Source organism: Protopterus annectens, chromosome 7.part0, assembly GCF_019279795.1.
Source record: "Protopterus annectens isolate FY-2018-M chromosome 7.part0, PAN1.0, whole genome shotgun sequence".
Taxonomy (NCBI): domain Eukaryota; kingdom Metazoa; phylum Chordata; order Ceratodontiformes; family Protopteridae; genus Protopterus; species Protopterus annectens.
In genome coordinates, this window is record NC_056739.1 from 1530982204 (window position 1) to 1531004525 (window position 22322).

Sequence of the window (22322 nt, forward strand, 5' to 3'; positions counted from 1 at the left end):
TAAAATGCAGCAAACTAACCTAAACAACCCCCAGAAATTCTGGGCAAGTATCAATAGTCTGTTACACCTCGGTCACTGCAGTACACCAACCCCAACTGGTGCTAATCATGAAACTCCCACCCAAACTGCTAATGCGTTTAATACCTTCTTTACCGAAGCCATCCAATCTGTAGCCAGCCACCTAACCCCTGACAGCTCCAACCTTCCTAACCTCATCTCCAGCTCTCTTCCTACTTTCCTATTCCAACCCATCTCCACTAATTTCATCCACAAACTCATTCTAAAACTTAAGCCTTGTACTCCTTCTGCTGACCAGATTCCAGCACAATATCTGCAAAAAGCTGCCAAAGCAGGAGCTTATCCAATATCAATCCTAATAAATAGAACCATTAATGAGGGAACCATCCCAGTCATCTGGAAAATCTCACACATTATCCCCCTACATAAAGGAGGCAACTCAAATGAATACTCTAACTACCGACCTATAGCCCTACTATATCCCCCTTAGCAAAAATAATGGAAAAATGTATTCATCATCAACTTCTAGACTACTTACTAAAACATAACCTACTTGCACAAAGCCAGCATGGCTTTAGACCGTACCATAGTACCACTACAGCCCTCTTATCTTTCACTCATACTATTAACAGAAATCGTAATAATAATACTCTCTCTTCAGCCCTATTTAATGATCTATCAAAAGCTTGTGCTATGGTTAACCACACATTGCTTATTAACATTCTTAAATCACTTTCTCTCGATACTCTAGCTGTACAATGGTTTAGCTCCTACCTAAGTGACAGACAGCAAGCTGTTATGTGGGAAAATAATCTATCATCCCACCTACCAGTTACACTAGGTGTTCCCCAGGGCTCTATTCTTGGTCCTTTATTATTATTTATTTTTATTAATGATCTCTGCAAAGCTACTCCTCATGCAACCTGTATACAATATGCAGTTGATTCAACAATAATCTGCACAGCCAAATCTTCATCAGAACTACAGTCCTTAACTCAGGAAATGTTTCACACAATAGAGTCATGGTTCTTAAAACACTGCCTCCTCCTTAATCCTAAAAAAACTAAGCTCCTGCTGTTTACCCCTACCCGGAAGCACATACCTATTGATTTCTCTGTTACTTCTAACAATGGTACCCTCATATCCCCTGACACTACCACTAAGCTTCTAGGAATTACTATAGACAACAACCTTAACTTTGACTCCCATATTAATAACACAATAAAAACTGTTAACAGAAAAATGGGCTCTCTATATAGAGTCAAATCCTTCCTCACTCCAATAGCTAGATCTACTATTGCCCATTCTCATCTAATCTCAACACTCCTTTATGCCTCACCAATCCTTACCAATCTGTCAAAACATAATTGTCTCAAACTAGCTACCTCCTATAATAACATTGCAAGATTTGCCACTGGTATTCCCTATAGAACCCATCACTGTAAGAATCTGAAACAACTAGGATGGCTTGAACTACCTCATCAGCTTCAATGTAGTCAACTTATCATTGCTCATAAGATCCTCTGCCACCCAAATAATACCCCAATACTCTCAAATATCATCACCCCCTATAAAAATCTCACTAACTTACGATCAGCAAATACATTGTTAATTAGCATTAGTAAGTCAAACAACTTGGCAGGTGATTCTCTGTTCTCAAACTCTACTGGGAGAAACTGGAACATTCTACCTACTGAATTAACTTCTCTTCCTTCTCTACCCCTCTTCAAACAACAACTGAAAATACTCCTTAGAACAAAATGGCTATGCCCTTGTAACAACCCTGACTAACTGATTGATTACTTTTTTATGTTCCCTCTTTTGTCAATTTTGTACTTGTTGTATATGTAATCAGAACAGTTTATCTGTAACTTCTATGATTTGACTCATTATGAATGTCATTTTCTATATATTTGTAAATAGTATTTAACTATTGTCTTCTCTATTTTTGTATTTATTATTAACCAGGGTGTTTATATCTTGTAGATGATTACTAACCAGTGTGTTGTAAAATGTATATCAGTATTCTGTATGTTTTTTCTATGTAAACTCTTGTTTTTTCAGAGGGTGTTTTTTAATAGGGTGTTAAGATGATTCAAACCAGTGTCTTGAAAATGTATCCCAGTATTTTGTATGTTTTTTCTATGTAAACTCTATTTTTATTCTACACAATTTTTTTTTTTTTACTTTTTCATCTATTTTGTCCTGGAGCTTTTCTCCCCAGGCCTCTACTGAAAATGGACATATATCCAGTTAGACTAGCCCGGTCACCAAATGTAAAATAATAAATAATAAATATATATAAATATTTATATATATATATATATATATATATATATATATATATATATATAGATGTATGTATGTGTGTGTGTGTATGCATGTATATATATATATATATATATATATATATATATATATATATATATATATTTGTGTGTGTGTGTGTGTATATATATATATATATATATATATTTGTGTGTGTGTGTATATATATATATATATATATATATATATATATTTGTGTGTGTGTGTGTGTGTATATATATATATATATATATATATATTTATATTTATTTGTGTGTGTGTGTGTAAATAAAAATGAGAGATTGCTGCCAACTATACTTTGATGGTGTCCGCGGCAGATCCCTGCTGAAAAAGCTCCGAATCACAGGAGTAGGAGCAGTGTAAGGATCCACACTCATTTTCTGTGCCCAGATAGAAAACCTTTTCCATTTACTGTCATACAGCCTTCTGGTTGAGGGTTTATGCAAGGATAAAAGAAAATGTCACACTGAGGAAGAAACATCATGAAGCCTGACTAGAGATGGAACTGGAGCAGCCATGCTGTCAATTTGAGGGTGTGGAGAGTGGGATGTAGCGAACCCGACATATGGGACAATAGATCTGGAACTGAGTCCAGTATCCAAGGATCATCCAGGAGAAGAGGCTCGAGGAAGGGGAACCAGACCCGACGAGACCAGTAAGGAGCAATGAGGATCAACTTGCTTCCCAGCCAATTGGCTTTCTGAATCACTTTGAAGATAAGTGGGAATGTAGGAAAGGCATAGAGAAGTCCCGTGGGCCGATTGTGGACCAGAGCATCTCTGGGTGTTTCCCCCGGAGGGGGAATCGGGGAAGAATAGCTGCTGCACTTGGAATTGACTGGGCTGGCAAAAAGGTCGCAGCAAGGCTTTCCCCATCTCTTGAAAATCTGTTCCACTATTTCCCATTTCAGCGACCACTCGTGAGGCAGTAAGATTGTCTGGCTTAGCTTGTCGGCTATCACGTTGGTTTTCCCCGGAATGTACATTGCAACCAGAAAGCACTGGGAAGAAATTGCCCATTCCCAAACTCGCATGGCCTCTCGACAGAGTGGATAAGATTTGGTACTGCCCTGTTTGTTGATATACCACACAACCGACATGTTATCCGATTGTATTACAATCGTCCTTGGAGGAAGAAGGTCCTGAAGTGCTTGCAATGTCAGAAGCAATGCCCTCATCTCCAGAACATTGATATGCAGATGAGCCTCGTGTTCTTGCCATGTGCCGCGGACAGTCCTTCCAAGATAATGCCCCCCCCTCCCGACCTGGGAGGCATCCGTGGTCACAGTGGCAACAGGTTGAGCAGGAACGAAGGGAGCTTCCATGAGCAAGTGGTTGGGGGCTATCCACCAGAGAAGGTCCTTTTTGCATGATTCCGTCAGCAGGATAGGGTGACTCAGTGGTAGATATTGGAATGACCACTGGGAAGACAGGAGCCATTGGAGGATTCTCTTGTGAAACCTGTCTAAAGGTGTTAACAGATTGGTTGAGGCCATCGTACCGAGAAGCTGAAGAACCCAATTTGCTTTGACTTTCCGAAGCGGAAGAAGAAGCTGAACTTGTGAGATGAGGTTTTGTGCTCTTTCGGCGGGGAGGCGAATGGTCATATCCACTATGTCTAACTCTGCGCCTATAAAAATCACAGATTGCGAGGGCAGTAATGCAGATTTTTCCCAGTTTATGGAGATCTCTAGTTGAGCACAAAGTTGAATGGTGGCGTCCCTGATGTTCACCGTGTTGCACTGCTGCAGTCATTACACTTGGGTTATCCTGCCGTCAGGCGGTTCCCCAGTCAGGCTGAGTTCCAAAGTCTTGGTCGGGCATTGGTTGCTGTCACCTCCTCCCTGACGTCAGTGCGACAGGGGTATATAAGATGCAGCCGACGCCATTTTCTTCATTCTTTCTTGCCGCGCGGTGCCCAAAGCAAAAGCAGTTCGCAAGTGCCGGTCGGCCGACTCCTGAGATTTTCATTTTGAATCCAGAACCGAAGTCTTCTACAAAGCTAAGTACCCCGTTGGGGAAACTTTTTCTTGCCTCAGACCGATGTCAGTAAAAGTTAATAACTGTATTTCTTGTGGGAAGCAAATACCTCATAAGGATTTCCATTCCTATTGTATCCCATGCCTAGGCCCAGACGACGACGTTACTGGTTGTCGGTTTTGTGCTAGGTCTAACGAGCACACTATTAAACATCGGTTTGATTTTGCCCGACATTATTTTGGCAGAAAATTCAATTACACCATGCCGTCAGAACTTCCGACGACCGGAATACTTAAAAAGCGCAAAGACAAGGACAGGCATCCGAGGCCCAAAACTGACGACGAAGCCTCTTCTAGGCCAGTTGCCGGTTGTCCGGTTTTCAGCGAGGCGCCGTCGGAGCCCCTGATGACCGCTTCTGCAGAACCACAGGCCGCCGCCAACTCCTACGTGGAGATGGCTAGGCCTTCAGATGCACAAGTTTTTCAGCCTACCGAAACTAATCCTTCAAGGGGGATCTGTAGTAGCTGAGCAACCCGCAGCTTCAGAGGGTGTTTTCCGACCTACTCAGTTAAGCATTAAACCCTCTGCTAAGTCTAAGCCTCTTTTAAAAACAAAGAAACAAATACAGCATTCTCCAGGACAGGCCTCCATGCCTAAGAAACAAATGCTCAAAATGGCCGAAGACCTTATCACTCTGATCAGGGGATCCCAACCCCCCTCCTGATAAAAGGCCTAGACAGGATGCAGACTATGACTCATCCGACCAGTTGTCCATTTCTTCAGATTCATCCTCAGACCTAGGTTATTCTTTACTACCGTATGAGGAATCTGATGCTGAGGAATTAATTCCATCAGCCTCTCCGCCTGAGTACTACTCCTTTGGGGAAACCTTACATACCATGAGGGAGCATTTCCATTGGGAAGGCCAGGATTACTCAGAATCCAAGAAAAGGCTCCGAGACTTCCTTTTATTACCTCAACACAGACCCCTTGCTATTCCGCCAGTGTTAGATATTGTGGATTATGTGTATACTGAATCCAGCTTAAATCCTGATTCCTTACCTCCAGCCCCAGTTAAACCTGACAGATACTACAGAGTCCCTGACTCACACAAATTTCTGTATAAAAGCACTGTTGCTGGCCCTGAAACTATTTCTCAGGGACCCAAAGGGATTAAGGCCTCATCAGCAAAAAATCCAGTTCCCTCTGACAGAGATTCCAGAGCATTAGACAGATGGGGAAAGAAAGTATATACGTCTGCAACTTCAGCAATGAGAGCTTTAAATTGCCAATTTCACATGCTAAAATATCAGCAATTTTTGATGTTTCAGTTGAAACAAAAAATGCTTCCAGATTCAGATCCTCCTAATAAAGAAATGCAGGATTTGTTGCATGCAGCTGAACAAGTGGGAAACGTACTTTGCAATGTGATTTTGATTCTTTAGAGGCCTCCTGTAGAGCGGCAGTTACAGGCTCTGTCATTAGAAGACATACTTGGTTAAAAAGAACATACGTTATCAGATCATGTTAAAGCAAAATTATTGGATGCGCCTTTGCAGCGGGATGTGTTATTTGGAGTTAAGGCAGAAGAGGTATTAAAGAAAATGGAGGATAAGGCAAAATCAATGCAAACAGTGAAGGATTTCTTACAGGTTCAGCCTCCTCGATTTAGCAGAAATTGGCCAACAAAGAATTGGTCCTTTCCAGTTATAGACAAACCTCAAAGGGGCAGATACAGACGTCCAAGAGGTAGAGGTCAACCACAAGGTCCTTACAGGCCTCGACAGTGGGGTGCACCAGGCCAGAAAGAAGGGGAAGACAGGCCCCAACCATATAAAAAGCAGCCGCAATGACTTCCCACTACAGCTGCCAAACAGTTCTCTCTTGGCAGTCCCCTTGGGAGGAAAACTGGCACTTTTCTATCACAATTGGCATTGGATCACCAAAGACAAATGGGTTCTCAAAATTGTATCTCAAGGTTACAGGTTCCACTTCCACACTCTGCCAAGGTTAAAAGGAATGCCAAATCTGCCACCAAATCAATGGGCAGAGGCTCAAAAACAAATTACAGCACTCATGGACATGAGAGCTACTCAAAGGATACCACCACAGGAGCAAGGACAAGGATTTTACTCAAGACTCTTTCTGCTTCCCAGAAAGGACAAAGCCTGGAGTGCCATTCTGGATCTTTCTTCTCTAAACACTTATCTGGATATTCCGAAATTCAAAATGTTGACAGTACAGCAGCTTCTTCCCATGCTGGGCAAGAAAGCTTGGCTCGTGACCTTGGACCTCAAGGAGGCATACCTGCATGTACCGATCAGACAAAACTGCAGAAGATACCTCAGATTCACAACTGGTTCAATGCACTATCAATTCTCTGCACTGCCCTTTGGCGTATCTACTGCGCCCAGGGTCTTCACAAAGTGCCTGGCACCAGTAATTGCATTTTGCAGACAGAAAGGAATTCAAATTTATCCGTACCTGGACGACTGCCTGATTCAAGCAGTGAGCAAGGACATTCTTCTAAAGCATCTGGCATTTGTAAAAAAGTTATTAAGTTGCCTGGGGTACACAGTAAACGAAAAGAAATCAAAACTAGTGCCCTCACAAGAAATAATATTCCTGGGTGCCAGCTTGAACACAACGGCCCAGATGGCTTATCTCACGCCAGACAAGCAAGGACAACTGACTCAATACTTTCAGTTGATGGCAACAAAGACCCAACTCCCTGCAAGAAAAATTCTGCAGGCCTTGGGTTACATGGCATCTTGCATACTACTAATTCAATATGCCAGACTGCATATGAGGAAACTACAATGGTACCTAAAGAGTGTATGGTCTCAACACTGTCAAGGTTTGGAAACAGTTATACCACTAATTCCTTGCCTTCAACAGGAGTTTCAGTGGTGGACTCAAGCTTGTCACCTCAACAAGGGACAGCCTTTTACTCAACCCACAGCCAGGCAAACACTGACAACAGATGCATCGGATTACGCCTCGGGAGCACACATTGCAGGAAAATGTATTCAGGGCAAGTGGCCCGCAAAACAAAGGCATCTTTACATCAATCAAAAAGAGATGCTAGCTGTACAAAATGCCCTTATAGCTTTCAAGGACCTGCTGCATTCAGGACAACTATTACTAAAGACAGACAACACCACAGTTATGTGGTACATAAACAAGCAAGGGGGCACTCACTCCTACTCCCACTGCAGACAAGCCTTGACCTTGTGGAACACAGCTCTAAACTATCAAGTTCATCTGCAAGCACAATTCCTGCCAGGAGAGAAAAACACATGGCAGACGACTTAAGCAGAAACATCATGGATCCCCACGAATGGGAATTAAATCCACAAATATTCAGAATTATAACACAGAAATGGTGGAGCCCGGACATAGATCTATTTGCATCCCCAATGAATTGCCAGCTACACAAATTTTGCACAAGGAGTTACCATCCACAAGCATGGAAAGTGGATGCCCTCTCATTCAGCTGGAAAAACCTACAAGTATACGATTTCCCACCACTACCTCTCCTTCCAAAGGTACTCATAAAAGCCAGGCAAGAAGAGCCAAAGATGATCCTGATTGCACCAGACTGGCCACGCCAGCACTGGTACCCAAGCTTAAAGAGCTTAGCAAAAGAGCCACCCTGGAGTTTGCCTCAAAACCCACATCTGCTGACTCAGCACAACAATCAGATACTTCACAGCCAGCTAAAGACCTTAAACCTAGCTGCATGGAAGATTCCTTAGCCAAGCAAGCAATGCCTCTCTCCAAAGCTGTTATGAATGTCATTCTGGATGCCAGAAGGCCTAGTACCAGGAAAGCCTATTCAGATAAATGGAAGGGATTCTGTGCCTGGAACCAGGCTCACAGCCTTGACCCTCTTGTCCCAAACATTCCTCAGATACTACAATATTTAACTGAGATGCTGGACAAAGGCCTCTCCTTTTCATCCATCAAGATCCACGCCTCTGCCATATCTGCTCATTACAACATGGATCCACCATTTTTTTCTAATCCTTTGCTAAAACAGTACCTCAGAGGGGCTAAAAACATAAGACCTAAGTAATATAAGTAAGATAAGTAGAGCACCTACTCCAACTTGGGACCTCAACTTTGTTTTGGAAAAATTAACTTTACCTCCTTTTGAGCCAGCTAACACAGCAGAATTAAAATACATCTCTTGGAAAACTGCTCTGCTCCTGGCAATAACATCAGCACGAAGAGTTTCAGAATTACAGGCACTAATGGCAGTGGAACCTTTCCTCATTTTCCATCAGGACAGGGTGTCTTTAAGAACTAGCCCTATATTTATGCCAAAGGTGGTATCAAGTGTGGCTCTAAACCAAACTATTCACTTGCCAACCTTTTATCCAAAACCACAGAATAAAGGGGAGAGACTACTGCATTCTTTGGACATTCACAGGCAGTTACGCTTCTACTTGGACAAAACCAAAGCTTTCAGAAAATCTGAGCAATTATTGGTAGCATATGCTGCAGGAGCACAGGGAAAAGCCATTTCAAAACAGACTATTTCAAAATGGATAGGACATTGTATACATTTCTGCTATATACACCATGGGAAACCTGTGCCTAGCAGCATTACAGCATTAGATTTCACTCCACCAGGGCAACAGCCACTTCAACTGCCTACCTCAGAGGAGTACCTACCAAGGATATTTTGGAAGCAGCAACATGGAGTTCTGTGCATACCTTCACCAAGCATTACCATCTGCCTTTATACTCTAAATCCAGAGCTGGCTTCGCCACTGCTGTATTGCAGGGCTGTATAGCCACCCCTAATACTTTATAGAACCAGCCACTCTACCTCAGCTTTGGGATTCTACCCAAGTGTAATGACTGCAGCAGTGTAACACGATGAATGTAGTACAGTTTTGTACCTACCATAAAGGTAGATGTTCGAGTGTATACACTGCTGCAGTCCAGGTTACCCTCCCTCCTTCCCCTCTTACTTGCTGGTACGTACCTATGTCTTCTACCGTTTACTACGTATGGGGAGTATTTGCTGGTAACTGAAAGTAGTTGTTTGCTTTTCTTATGTATGTTTTTATTAGCAATTTGAATTGCCTACCTATTTGGGGGCACCTGACATCTGGGGCAAGAAAAACTGAAGAAAATGGTGTCGGCTGCATCTTATATACCCCTGTCGCACTGACGTCAGGGAGGAGGCGACAGCAACCGACGCCAGACCAAGACTTTGGAACTCAGGCCGACTGGGGAACCACCTGACGGCAGGATAACCCAAGTGTAATGACTGCAGCAGTGTATACACCCGAACATCTACATTTATGGTAGGTACAAAACTGTACTTTTTGGATGAGTAGATGCCTGGTAGGGTCGGTCAGAAGCCAGTCGTCCAAATACGGAAACACCTGGAATCCCTGATGTCTCAAGTGAGCTGTCACTACTGCCATGCATTTGGTGAACACCCTGGGGGCTGTGGTGAGACCAAAGGGCAGAGCACGAAACTGATAATGACTGGCTCCCAGCCAGAAGAGCAGATATCTACTTGATGCCTTGTCCATTTTTATATGGTAGTAGGCATCTTGGAGATCCAGAGAGCACATACAATAGCCTTTCCCTAACAACGGGAGTATTGACTGCAGTGTGACCATCCGAAACTTGTCCTTCTTCACGAATTCGTTTAATCTGCTGAGGTCCAAAATTGGCCTCCAGTTTGTTTTGGGACTAAAAAGAACCTGGAGTAAGTTCTGGATCCTGTCTAGTCTGCTGGGACAGGCTGGATGACTCTTAAGAGTAACTTGTTGATGTCCACAGTTGCCTGATCCCTGTGATTGGTTGGAACATCTGGGATCTTTTTTGGAAACAAACGGTGGAAGAGAAAAGGTATGATATAGCCTCTGGTAACAACTCTTTGTAACCACTTGTCTTGGGTGATATTTAGCCAGGCTTCTGATACAAAGAGATGCGACCCGCGACTTGCCCCAGAGAAATGCATTTGGGCCCCACATCAGGAGCGCTGATAAGGCCGCCCTCGAAAGCCTTGCTGGTATTGCGGTCCACCCCTGCCTCTAGGGTGACATCTACCATTTCCTCCTCCTCTGCCTGTGAAGGAGGATTCACTCTGTGTCCGGAAAGACCCTCTGGGACTTTTTGAACCACATTTTACCTCCCCTTTGACCTTTGGGGTATGGTCGAGAGGGAACGGTAAAACGAACTCCCACGTCAGAGAGAGTCTTTCCTTCCTGCTCACACCGAGTGAGTGTTTCTTTCACCTTGGGGCCAAACAAAGAGGAACCATCAAACGGGGCATTGGTGAACGTAGACTTGAACAGCTCCGCAAAATTACACAGGCACATCCAGTAGTGGCACCTAAGGGCAACTCCTGAACCCACTGCTCTGCTCGCTCCATCAGCTGCATGGGAGATCAGCCGCATGGAGGAGTTAACTACAGAATTTACGGTGGACAACTGAGCAGAAATCCTATCAGGGACTCCCTCAGGACAAGCACCCTGTATGGAATCTCCTAACTCCTTGAGGAGATCCCTCTGCAACCTCGTGAAGTGAGTAAGATAGTTCAGAAATAGAAATGTAAATGCCACTGAACTAAATACATGCTTCCCAAATCTGTTCATCTGTCTAGACTCCTTGGTGGGTGGATGAAAAACGGAAGAAGTCTCCGCCAACTCCATGGCATCTTTGGGAACGCCCTTAGACAAGAACTCTTTTCCAGGAGGGACAGACAGAAACTTATTTGGTCTCCTGGAGACTGGCTCCACAGCATCGGGAGTATCCCACACCTTCCGACTAACCAGATCCATTAGTTTGTCGAAAGGTGGAGACACCCAAGAGGCAGAGGGTTGAGACCCGAAAGCCTTCAGGTGCACCGACTCCTCTTCAGAAGGGTTGACAGTGGGCCAGTCGCACCTCTGCTTAAGGATCTCCAGGATGTCCACAAAGGAGACATCTTCAGAGGACAACTTGGGAGACCCTTCCGACTCGAGGTCAGTGTCCGATGTCAGAGACTCATCCTGGGAGTCAATATGCTTCTTCTTGCATACCCTCTTCCTGGGGGACTCCTCGAAGGGACATTCTGGGGAGGTCTTGGAAAATGGGGCTTGCTGTCTCCGGAGAGAGTAGGTGCTGAGACTGAAGTGGGTGGCCTGGGGGGAAGAGTGCTTGTACCACTGGCAGGGACTGTAGGTTGAGACAGCGCGCTCATCACCTCGAAGGCCAACCTCTCCAGCACCGAATACCTCCCCCCGCTCTGAAGAGACAAAGGTTGGCAGCAGAGCTAGAGCCATCGGCTCTGAGATAGATGCAGGGTCCGAGCTCACCGTGGCGGACGCACCGAGAGGAAGGCTCAGAACCGAAGAAGATCGATTCCAACCCTCCCCATCTGCGCCGACAGAAGAGCTTCCAATGCAACAGCAAGGGGAGCTGGAACCAAGAGTTCCTCCGCTGGTAACAAGCACTCCGACTCCAAAAGGCCAACAAGGCTCTGAGGAGGAATAACAGACGAGGGCAAAACTGGATCGAGTGGCTCCGGAACCAACTGGGTCAGAAACAACAAAAATTTAGGCAGAGCAGACGACTTCAGGAGTCTCAGTACTACCCTCTCCACATCTTCTGCCAAAAGGCTCCTGGAAGTTCTGGAAGATAAAGTAGGGGATCTTGACCTAGGAGGCACTAGATACTTGATTAGCAAGGAGACCGGTAGGGATTCTACAGAACGGCACCGAGCAGTATAGTCAACTGCTATTTCCAGTGGTTCAGAAGTCAGCACCAAAGCACCTGTGACTGACTCTGATACCAAGAAGCTCTCCTTCGGCTCTGAAGACTGAGTTGTCGAGGAGGCAGATTTTGGTAATTTGGCAGGCGGCTCCGAGACACCAGCCAGTGCTGGAGAAGGCCTTTTTGAAGATTTTGATTTTGACTCCAATCTGGATTTAGTGGACTTGGAGGAAGCCGACAAACTAGATAAAGCTTCCTCAAAGGTTGGTTTCAAGAGATCCTTGAGTATCAGCTTTTTCTTTCTCTCCTGTAAAATTGTAGGAAAGAAAGCATGACAGAACAAACTTGATTCTTTCAAGTGGATGGTCCCCAAACAGTAGACACATCTACTGTGGCCATCCATTAACGACATCTTCTGGGAGTATTTCATGCATTTTTTGAACCCAGAGGGTTTATGCTCCTTGCTATCCTTAGACATTGCAGACACACACACGCAAAACCAGAGGGGAGATAGGGAGAGAGAGAATAAATGAGGACTAGGTCCTCTAACTAAAACGGGCCTAGCCGTGCAGAAGAGTTACATGAGGACTAGGTCCTCTAAGTTAAACGGGCCTAGCCCGGTGTAACAGAAACTAGGTCTTCAAACTTAAACAGACCAAGTATTTAACACAGACACACGCAGAGGTTCAGTCACATAGGAAAAAAATTGAGATGTCAAAAATACAAATTTTTCTGTAACCTACTGAAAGGCAGCAATTAGCAACAGCAATCCTGTTAGTATCACCTTAGCGGATCCCCGCCAAAGACAACAAGTTAACAGTCAACAGAGACCAAAAGGGTCCGAGCAGTACAAATAAATCAACAGGAGCCCCTGTTGATTGAGCGGAAAAAAAACGCCAAAACTAGCGCTCTACCTAAGCAAAATATGCAATGGCACCTAACTAACTGGTACACAGGATACTAATACTACTACAGTCAAAAAAGTCCACAAGGACAACTTAGGCAAAAGCCTATAAGATAACAACACTAAATAACACTAAATATGCAATGTCCACTATGAATGTAAAGAATTTGAAAAGGACTTAGCCAGAGCCAAAAGAAGCACATCTGAACTCGTCGATGCGGCAAACGAGATCTGGGGATTGCACTGGTGCACCATGAGATACCTGCTTAGCCACGAGCCAACCAGAAGTCTTCCAGCTTGTAAGTCGGCTGAGTCGGAGCCGAGGTACAGCTCCAAACCCATATGTAAAAATGAAGGTGAGATTGGACTACCTAACATCAAGGGTTATTCAAGTAAATTGCTCATGTCCTGAAGGTTACCAGTCTTTACTGACTCACAGGTGGTATCAGATATTACTTTAATTTAGTTTATTCAGTTGTCAATTTTTCCCTAAAACCACAGAATTCAAGAGAAAGAATCCTGCATTCCCCTCGTATGCATAGACAGTTGAAATACTACATTTACAGAATAAATTAGTTCACAAAGTCTGATCAGCTGTTTGTTTCTTTTGTAAGGAGGAAAGAGAGCAGTTCTGTTCACAGGCAGACCTCCCCTAAATAGCCCATTGCATTTCATTTTGTCACGTACATTGTGGCAAACCTACCCGAACCAGTTTAGGTCACACTGTATTACAGCTACTGCTGCCAGCACAGCCTTCCTTAATAGGGGTTACTACACAAGTCATTTTAGAAGTAACTACTTGGTATTCTTTCCACACGGGTTACCAGTTACTATAACTTAGGATCAGCCTATAGTCCGGGGCAAGCTTTGCTTCTGCCATCCTTCAAGACATCATTTGCTAGTGACTGGTTTTGTTCCCACTAGAATTTTGTGCTTTGGAAATCTTCCCAAGTCTAAGGACTGCAACAGTGAATATTCTGATGAACATAGTAACGATGTGTTAGGAACGTGCCATGAATATAGATGCTCAATTTAATTAAGTTATGCAGTTGGGTACCCTTCCTCCTTTCCCTTTCTTTTTGTGTACTGATTTGAGAGTTGATTGTTGCCGTCTGGGTTGGGGTGACTCCCTTGTTCCCATTTCATAAATATTGCATATTTTGACTTGACCTGGTCTGAGGCTCAAATTGGTCAGTATTAATAACTGCTCTACTCCACTGGACACATTCAGTAAATAAATATACAAACAGCACTGGAGGATTCCTTCTCAAAGCAAGTTGGCAAAATAAAGATCTAGAAGTAGTTGTAGTGGTAATAAACTCTCAGATCTAGAACGAAGCGATAGGTAAGGCAAATAGGATGTTGAGCCACATCGAGACAGATATAGATGCCAGGGAGATTATGCTGTTACTCTTCAAACAGCTGCTCTGACTGTCACTGAAATATTGAATCCCATTTTGGAGGCTGCATAGGAACAAAGAAGCGGGTACTAGAAAGAGTACAGGGAGGAGCTTTGAGGATGTTGAAGAGGTTGAATGACAAGACTGTGGGCCTAGACTGGAAGAGCTTAGGTCTCTCTCCATTTGTTTTTATTTGGGTGACAGGAAGGCAAGAGAAAAATCTTTTGTAGGTGTGCTGAAAGGGAGAGTCCACAGTGATAAATTGAAGGAAGAGGTTTCAGTTTGAATATACAGAGGTGCTGTTTCACAGACAAGGTAGCATGCAGTTGGAATAGGCTGGAGTGTTTTGGAGCAAGACTACTGATTCAAAAATGAAATGCCTGTGATGGATGCAAGAGGGGGAGGGGGGAAGGTTGTGGCAGCTGAGATTCATGGCTTCTGATCAAACGTATAGTATTACAGTATTGCTGCTGTAAAGTCAACTGTTGCAAAAATTAACTTTAGCAATGGGGAAAAATTTGTGTTTTTGCAGGGGTGCAGAATCTTCTGCAACCTCACAACTCTTTTATACTAACTCCAAGCTCGTTGAACCATGGAAACAAGGGGAAACCTTCACTACCCCCAAGGTTCCATGATCTCAGAAACACTTCAGCTGCAATGTGGTATTAATCTGAATTGGAATAAACTGCTGCTGTTGGGGCCATTGCAGTGAGCTCACAGCAGCAACAATGAGAATATTGCCAGCTCATTTGTCTATGTATGTAAAATGGTTGACCAAATGCTTGTTGTTTCTAGACGTTGACTGATTTTAAATGGATGTAAAAAGAAGTGAATATATTTCATGCATCTGTGTGCTTTGTAAAAATAACTAGCTTTGCTTTGGCTTCAGAAAAAAAATCTCTAAGTACCTTTAGCAAGGAAAAATGACTTGTCTGTTATGAAGAATCTGTCTTTACTGCATGCTTAACCAGATGGGTAGGAGCACAAATACATTTCTAGAATTATGACGGATTTTAAACAGATGTTTAAAAAGTGAATGTCATTTTTGTCATCTGTATGTTTAATAAAAAATATCTTGTCTTTTTATTCTCCCTTCAGCAAAAAAGCCTGCAAGTACTTTGAACAAGGGAAAGGGACTTGTCCATTTGGAGGAAACTGCCTTTACCTGCATGCTTACCCAGATGGGACAATTGCACAGCCAGAGAAGCCTAGGAAACAGTTCAGTTCAGAGGGCAGTGTCAGAGTAAGGAGAACTTTGCTATATATATATTTTATAACACTGTACAATCCATTCATTTTTTTTCTCAAAAGCATGCCATGTTTTCACAAGCAGACCAGCACTGAAGCTAGTTATGGATTAGTGTCACCAGTGACCTGGCCAAGAAAAGACCATCTATAGTGGGGAGGGCTAAAGCATTCAAAATTCTGCTTTCCTTTTCTGAGGCAGGAGAAACATCTAGCACTAGAAAGGGGAAACCTTCTAGAGCTGACAGTAGAAATGTTATGGCTTGTCATCTCAAGAGGATTAGAGGGCACAGTAGTGTACCTGTTCACACACACTCATCTTAGATTGACATTACTGCATCTCTATGCATGTATGACAACTCCATCTGTCCACAATCCCAGTCCCAGCTCTGTCTAAGGGAGGCTATAAGGAAAGAAATTTGGTGAAAAAAATGGTGCTGTGGATGGAAAACCTATATCCAATATGTGGGGAGGGGGAAAATAAGTGTCATTTTTTCTTCCTTAAGTTATCAGCTTAATGAAGCAAATTTATTTGCTGATGTGTTTGCTTGATGTTGCACTGTCACTTAGGACCCAGAGCTGATAAATGCTTTGATTTCTTTCAAATTATTTTCACTGTTGACATCTGCATCATGGATTTGAGGATGATTTTATTTGATATCATGACCTTTTTGCTTCAGTAAGAATAAATGTGATGTGCAGAACTGTAGTAACTACAGAGGGATTAAACTGATCAGTCACAGCATGAAGTTATGGGAAAGAGTAGTGGAATCTAGGTTAAGAAGGGAGGTGATGATTAGTGATCAGCAGTATGGTTTCATGCCAGGAAAGAGCACTACAGATGCAATGTTTGCTCTGAGACTGTTGATGAAGAAGTACAGAGAAGTTCAGAAGGAGTTGCATTGTGTCTTTGTGGACTTAGAGAAAGCATTTGACAGGGTGCCTAGAGAGAAGTTGTGGTACTGTATGAGGAGAAAGCATTTGACAGGGTGCCTAGAGAGAAGTTGTGGTACTGTATGAGGAAGTCGGGAGTGTCAGAGAAGTATATGAGTGGTACAGGATATGTATGAGGGTAGTGTAACTGCAGTGAGGTCTGCGGTGGGAGTGACAAATGTGTTTAAGGTGGAGGTGGGATTACATCAAGGATCAGCTCTGAGCCCTTTCTTATTTGCCGTGGTGATGGACAGGTTGACAGACGAGGTCAGACAGGAGTCCCCGTGGACTATGATGTTTGCAGATGACATTGTGATCTGTAGTGAGAGAAGGGAACAGGTGGAGGAGACCCTGGAGAGTTGGAGATATGCTCTAGAGAGAAGAGGAATGAAGGTCAGCAGGACTAGGACAGAATATATGTGTGTGTTAATGAGAGGAAGGATAGAGGAATGGTGAGGTTGCAAGGAATAGAGGTGGCAAAGGTAGATGAGTTTAAATACTTGGGATCAGCAGTTCAGGGTAATGGTGAGTGTGGAAGAGAGGTGAAGAAGAGAGTACAGGCAGGATGGAGTGGGTGGAGAAGAGTGTCAGGAGTGATTTATGACAGACAAGTACCAGTAAGAGTGAAAAGGAAGGTCTACAAAGAGGGTAGTGAGACCAGCTGTGTTATATGGGTTGGAGACATTGGCATTGACAAAAAGGCAGGAGTCCGAGCTGGACGTGGCAGAGTTAAAGATGTTAAGATTTGCACTGCGTGTGACGAGGGTGGACAGGATTTAGGAATAAGTATATTAGAGGGTCAACCCAGGTTGGAAGGTTTGGAGACAAAGCCAGAGAGGCAAGATTACGTTGGTTTGGACATGTGCTGAGGAGGGATGCAGAGTATATTGACAAAAAGATGCTAAGATTGAAGATGCCAGGTAACCGGGAAAGAGGAAGGCCTAATATCAGGTTTATGGATGTGGTGAGAGAGGACATGCAGGTGGTTGGTGTGACAGAGCAGGATTCAGAGGACAGGAAGAAATGGAAACAGATGATCTGCTGTGGTGACCCCTAACGGGAGCAGCCGAAAGAAGAAGAAGAAAATGAGGACTCTCATCTGTGAATCTTTGATTAGTTTCATCTTCTATGCCATTCCAGTTTGTCATTTTTTTCTTAGAAACTCTGTATTCTCCTGATGTGTACATTTTACTACACACAATCAAGATGTTACAAATCGCATCTTATTTCAACCTATGTTACCTTGTTAAAGTAGCGTCTAATTTTTCTTTAACCAGTCTATTTATCTTCCCACCGTCTTCAGTAGGCAAAACACCTTTGCTCCTTGAATGTGTATTGCCAACTTATGTTCTACCTCAGAAAGGTGTATGAGTTTAGGAAGGCAGAAGAGCTTCAAATCCCTTTTGTCCTAGAGAAGGGATGTCTGCCATTCACCAAGGAAACCCTTTCCAGATAGATTGCTATTTGCATCTTTTCCCATCCAGCAGCTGACCACCCACTGGAAAATGCTGTGGTCAAAGGCCAATCCACTTGAGGTATGGCTGCTTCAAAAATCTCCACAATAGACATCTGTACTGTGACCACTTGTTTCTCATTTCACACCTTTATCAAGCATTATTGGCTTAACTGCTACTGCAGGAGTTGGGCCTTCTTTGTTAACTCAGTATTTCAGGCCTTAGCCTTCAAAGCATTGTCCTTTTTTCTGTCCTCTCTGGCTCCTTCCGCCATGGTGGATTCAGCTCAGTCACAGACACAACAAGAAAGGGTCCCCATAGTAAGAACAATTGTTCTACAAGGAAACACTCCAGCTACCATCCTCTTCTCCACAGTCCCTCCATCCAGATTGATTCTGATACTGAAAAAAATGTCTGCTGAGTATTCAAAAGAAAGAGGGAAAGCAAAATGTACTTGTATGCTTTTATGCCCTGGGTATTTAAAAATAGAATAATGGAGATGATAAACCATACAGAAAATATGCCAGATGGAGTGGCACATGCTAATACTTTCATAGAATGTGGTTCTGAAGACCCATAAATGATGATATAACTGGAGGCATATGGGATTTACCACAACATTTGAAAAGAACAGGATTAACGACACTACTGACTAATATCTTTCAACAGCCTATGAGCAAGAGAAAGAACCTTGCAAGTCCACTTAATGCGTTAACGCTTCAGACGTGTTTGATATGGTACTACATAAGTTATTAGTGCAAAAATTAGCCAGCCTATGCACTGAAGGCGGGTACTGTCTAGTATGGGACTGAGGCTATAGCCAACTTTTGTTTAATGCGTAAGTAAGGGAGAGTCTAGAATAACTGGGGAAAAAAGTATGTGTTTCTTTGGATGAGTTTTGAAAGAGTTTAAGGAGTAGACATCTATGTTGTAGTGTAGTGCTAATAAAATTGCAATTGTATACACCTTGGAGGAAATAGTGTGCATGTTGTGGGAGGAGGTAGCATACTAACCACATCTGAAATGAAGAGAGTTATTAGGTGTTTATTTCACGTGACCTGAGAAATCTGATTGAGAAGTCAGTGGGGAGGGCTGGGAAGATACTGACATGTTGGAGTGTATAGACCATCAAAGTCAAATGCTGATGACCTAGAGAAATTCATGCATTTCTGGCATGAAACACAAGAGGGAAGAATAATGGTGGCTGGGGACATTTTACCAGATTCAGACTGGAATAATATTGATTCAACACCATTAGTAAGGAAATTATTCACAACGTATGTTCAGGAACAAAAGTTGCTTCAGATTGTAAAAAAAAAAAACCTACAAGGGAATGGAACATACTAGACATTGTTTGTGTTCCGAAAGAAATTAGTGTTACTTCATGTCAAGTTTTAAAAGTGTTGCTGTGCAGTGATCATTTTATTTTATTTATTTATTTTTTTATTTTACATTTGTTGACCGGGCTAGTCTAACTGGATATATGTCCATTTTCAGTAGAGGCCCGGGGAGATAAGTTCCAAGACATGGTCCAGATACAATAATACAAGTACAAACAAATAAAAAATAAGAAATAAAATCTAATATTCTAGTAAAAGTAGCAATTTTCCTGGTATGGAAAAAAAATGCATCAACAATGGTAACGTGTATTTCAGTATAGAGGTTGTAACAGGATATAACATTGAGGTAAAAAGTCACAAACAGTGCAAACTGAAAGAACTTAGACAACAATGCAGGTTAAGTCAGAGGTAGATAAAAGGAAAATAATCATAGTAAAAAAAGAAAAAAAAATAAAGAAAATTATCAGTACTTGCAACATGTAAAAGACAGCAGAAAGGTTAGGCAGGATCTAACACTGAGGACCTGCAGTATAATATAGTGCTATTTTAAGTATGGTGACATAGTATAGGTTAAGTCAGAAGTAAAAAAAAAGGGAGTTTGATGTGTAGTATTGTAGCAAAGGATTTGCTTAAGAAAAGATCTATAAAGAGGATAGACATAGTGAAAAAAAGGTAGAACAGAAAAATATAATAAGGTTGGAAAATGTAGTAGAGGGTAGTAGGGAGTGGATAGGTAAGTCATGTTAGATGAGGTAGATGACTAGTCTGGTCTGGAGCAGGGGCATAGCCAGTATGTTTTGATGAGAAGTTTAATTCTGTTTTTAAATAGAGATAGAGAGGTGAGTGAGGTGATGTCATTAGGGAGAAGATTCCAGGATTTACCTACTGTATTAGAGAAAAGAGAATCCCCAGCTCTGTTATTAGGTTTTGAGGTGTGGATAAGAAGTTTGTGAGATGATCGTAAGGACTTTAGGTTTTTATAGGGGGTGATGAGGGTAGATAAACTTGGAGTATTAGAATGTTTGTATAGGATGTTGTGGGCAATGGTTAGTTGGTGAAATTTAATCTGTTGTTGTAGTTCTAACCATCCTAGCTGTTTTAAGTTTATACAATGATGGGTTCGGAATGGGTTGCCTGTAGCAAATCGTGCAATGTTATTATAGGTCATTTCCAATTTACTGAGGTTATTCTTGGAGAGATTAGTAAAGATAGAAGAGGCATAAAGGAGTGTAGAGATCAAATGGGTGTGGGTGATAGTAGTTTTAGCAGTAGGGGAAAGGAATGGTTTAACCCTATAGAGACAACCAATTTTTTATTGACAGCCTTTATGGTATTATTGATGTGGAGATTATTGTCGATGGTGACACCTAGTAGTTTGGTGGTATAGTCAGAAGATATTATAGTACCATTGATAGATGTCACTGAGAATTGAAGAGGAGAGGACTTCAGAGTAGGAGTGAGGAGGAGGAGTTTGGTTTTCTTTGGGTTCAAGAGAAGGCAATGCTGAGTGAACCATTGTTCAACTATGTTAAATAATTTTGGGTGAGAGCATGAAGGTCATGGGAGGATGTAGCTGGACATAATAGTGTGGAGTCATCAGCATATTGTATACATGTGGCTTGTGGGATAGCTAGATGAAGGTCATTAATAAATATGGAAAAAAGAAGGGGTCCAAGTATGGAACCCTGAGGGACACCTAAGGTAATGGGTAAATGGGAGGATAAAGTATTATGCCAAAGTACTGCTTGTTGACGTTTGTCAAGGTAGGATTGGAAGCATTTTATGGAAAGTGGGTCTAATGATAGAGATTTTAGGATGTTTATGAGAATCTGGTGGTTTACCATGTCAAATGCTTTAGACAGGTCAATAAATAGAGCAGAAGATTGATTATTCAGGTTTCGTTGTTTGTTAATGTAGTCAGTGAAGGAAAGGAGGGCAGTGGTAGTGCTGCGTGAGGGTCTGAAACCATCTTGACAGTTGGAAAGTAAATTGTTTTCGATTAAATGGTGAAGAAGTTGTTTATGGCTACATTTCTCCATGATTTTAGCTAGGGGAGAAAGTAAGGCAATGGGGTGATGGTTAGATATTTCTGTGGACTGTCCACCTTTATGTAGGGGGATAATATGGGAGACTTTCCATAAGGTGGGAATGTAACCCTCAGCAATAGTCCTGTTGACCAGTATGGAAATAGGATAGGCTATGGCATTGGATGATAGTTGTTGATATTCAGAAGGCAGTAGGTCTGCAGAAGGAGAGCATGGTTTCAGTTTCTTCAGAAGGATTTGAATAAATGCGGTTGAGACAGCTTTGAGATGAAAGGGGGGTGGGGTTGAGGAGTGTGAGGGTAATGTGAAGGTATTTGATGATAACTGACTAGCTAGTGTTTGGATGGCATCTGTAAAGAAGGTATTGAAGGTATTAGCTGTATGGCTGAGATTTGTTTGGTCTGTTTTTTGAGGGTTTAGTGTTGTGGTTTGACCTGGGTGGAGTAATTGCTTAATGCTGGCCCAGGATTTTTGTGGGTTGTTGTAATTAGGTTGTTCATACTGTACGAAGTATTTTTGTTTGTCAGAAAATATGGCCTTTTTAGTGTAATTTCTTAGCTGTCTAAAGGTTAGTTGGTCAGCAGTGTTTTTTGTCATTCTCCATTTAGCCCAATATTTATTTCTGATGTGAATTTTGTGTTTGGTTTCATTAGAAAGCCATGGAGCAGACTTGGTCTTAATTCTGAAGCTCTGGAAGGAGCATGATGGTTAAGAATGGCAAGAAAGGTAGAATTAAAGAAATTAACGGCTTCATCTAGAGGCAGTTGTTTTAAGGGAGCCCAATTGCATGCTGTTAGTTCCATTTGGAATAGATCAGGGTTAAATTTCTTTTTGGCTCTAATATGTCTAATGGAGGTTGGGGAGGGGGTTTTAGCTTTATATCTGATGATGTAGGTAAGTGAATGATCACTGATATCATCAGGGAGAGTTCCAGAATCATAGTAGAGAGTA

The 22322-nt window shown here is 42.5% G+C and overlaps 1 protein-coding gene across 1 annotated transcript in view; it reads left to right on the forward strand.

Annotated features, from left to right (window-relative positions):
- The window catches only part of MKRN2 (makorin ring finger protein 2), a 382638-nt gene that overhangs the window by 346502 nt on the left and 13814 nt on the right, over positions 1 to 22322 (forward strand). The window contains exon 6 of the mRNA XM_044076413.1: positions 15453 to 15597. Within this exon, the coding sequence (XP_043932348.1) occupies positions 15453 to 15597 (145 nt within the window). The remainder of the gene's footprint in view (positions 1 to 15452; positions 15598 to 22322) is intronic.